Source organism: Lipotes vexillifer, unplaced genomic scaffold (genome assembly GCF_000442215.2).
Source record: "Lipotes vexillifer unplaced genomic scaffold, Lipotes_vexillifer_v1.1 scaffold71, whole genome shotgun sequence".
NCBI classification, from domain to species: Eukaryota; Metazoa; Chordata; class Mammalia; order Artiodactyla; family Lipotidae; genus Lipotes; species Lipotes vexillifer.
Genome location: NW_006793703.1, coordinates 1073411 through 1075225, shown reverse-complemented (window position 1 = coordinate 1075225; position 1815 = coordinate 1073411). Strand labels below are relative to the sequence as shown.

Below are 1815 nucleotides of genomic sequence, written 5' to 3'. Positions count from 1 at the left end.
TTTGCATTATGCGGGCCTCTCACTGTTGTGGCCCCTCCCGTTGCGGAGCACAGGCTCCGGACACGCAGGCTCAGCGGCCATGGCTCACGGGCCCAGCCGCTCCGCGGCGGCATGTGGGATCTTCCCGGACCGGGGCACGAACCTGTGTCCCCTGCATCGGCAGGCGGACTCTCAACCACTGCGCCACCAGGGAAGCCCCAGGGGCCCTAATTTTAAATACAAGTTCATGCAAGTCAAATGATGCCCTCATTAATTTGGAGGCCACTGGTTCAAAAGGTGGGATAATTTTAACAGTTCCTAGGGTGAAAGTAACCCTTGACTTAGCACATCTTTTCTTTAGAAACAGTGAAAATTAATAGTATAAACAAGTGTATAGAGGAAATATTTGAGAGAGTTTAACAATTTTTAAGTTCTTTAGAGCTATATGAAAATTATATACAAAGAACTAATACAATAATAAAAATTATCCATTCACTTTAAAAAACCTATTGCTGTCTATCAGGTAACTCTCTTTGAAGCCTCGTTTATAGTTGCTGTACATACTAGAAAAATATTAAAATAGTGTTTCTTGGAACACATCTATAGTTCAAACTTTTTCCATGTTATTCTGGCTTTGTGAAGTATTTTCATATGTACTTGGTGCTTGACTTCACATGATAATAGTGATACGATCTTTTAATCCAGAGGAAATAAGCACAGTACTTTTTTAACCAAAAATATGTATTTCCTTCTCTACTTGATTTTCTTGAAATCGTGGATCCTGTGTGATGAGCTGTCGTCTCTGCCTCTCAGGTACTACGCCGTAATGGTGACCATGTTCTTCACCGTCAGCGTGGTGAACAACTACGCCCTGAATCTCAACATCGCCATGCCGTTGCACATGATATTTAGATCTGTAAGTCTGCCGGCTCATGTGAACATGTTCCTCTGGAAAATGCAGCAAAGTGGGTCCATTAAACACATGGCAAAAGTAGAAAGGGCCTGTAAGGAGTAAAGTCTAGGGTATAAGAATCGGTCTCATGGATGAATAAGCAGAGGCTGGCTTTCATCTGAGAAGCAGGGCAAAAAAGAGAAATATGAAAGTGGATGGTTTACTTTTATTTATCAGAGGTCTTACAGGTGGTTAATAAAAGGAAAGTTAAAATTTCCCTGGATAACAGATTTTACCTTTAATTTTCTTCATCTGGTTGGTTTTATATTCATTCTTGCTATGAATGTTATTGAACTTATTTCTCATCACTCTTTGTTTCTTCCATGAAATTATGTTTACTTCTAGTACATGATATAGATACTTCTCTTTTCTGATTTTTTTTGGAAATAGAGACTTCAGATAATTACATAAAAGGAAATTCTTGATGAAGGTAGGGTTTCTCCCAAAGCAGCAGAGGTTTTCATCTTTGCCTCATGCATGGTGGGAGAGCTAGTTTGTATATAAATAAGAACAGACTGTTCCCAGAAGAACAGGAAAGAAACTCAAGAGGGAATACAGTTAGGATTGCAGAAGAATGCAAAATGGGTAAAAATTGGAATTATAACTTTTCTGTGTGGCCTGAGATTTTTGTGAGATGGGCTGTGCTGTCCCTAAAGCAACTTTCCAGAGCTGATTATAATGACTAAGATGACCTTCAGAGCATTGGTCACAGAATAGACTTTCAATAGACACTTGCTGATTGATTGACAACTTTCCAGACAAGAGACAGATCCCTGCACAACTTCATCCAGTCAAACTGTGGGCTAGGAGAAGCTTGTTAAAGGCTCCTATAAATCAGATGGGAAATTTGACAAAAATAAGTCCATAACATACTTCATTCCTGC

General features: G+C 39.7%; 1 protein-coding gene across 1 annotated transcript in view; it reads left to right on the top strand.

The window, feature by feature from the left end:
• Positions 1-1815, top strand: part of SLC35B4 (solute carrier family 35 member B4) — a 36901-nt gene that overhangs the window by 24092 nt on the left and 10994 nt on the right. The window contains exon 3 of the mRNA XM_007466569.1: positions 793-895. Coding sequence (XP_007466631.1) covers positions 793-895 — 103 coding nt within the window. The remainder of the gene's footprint in view (positions 1-792; positions 896-1815) is intronic.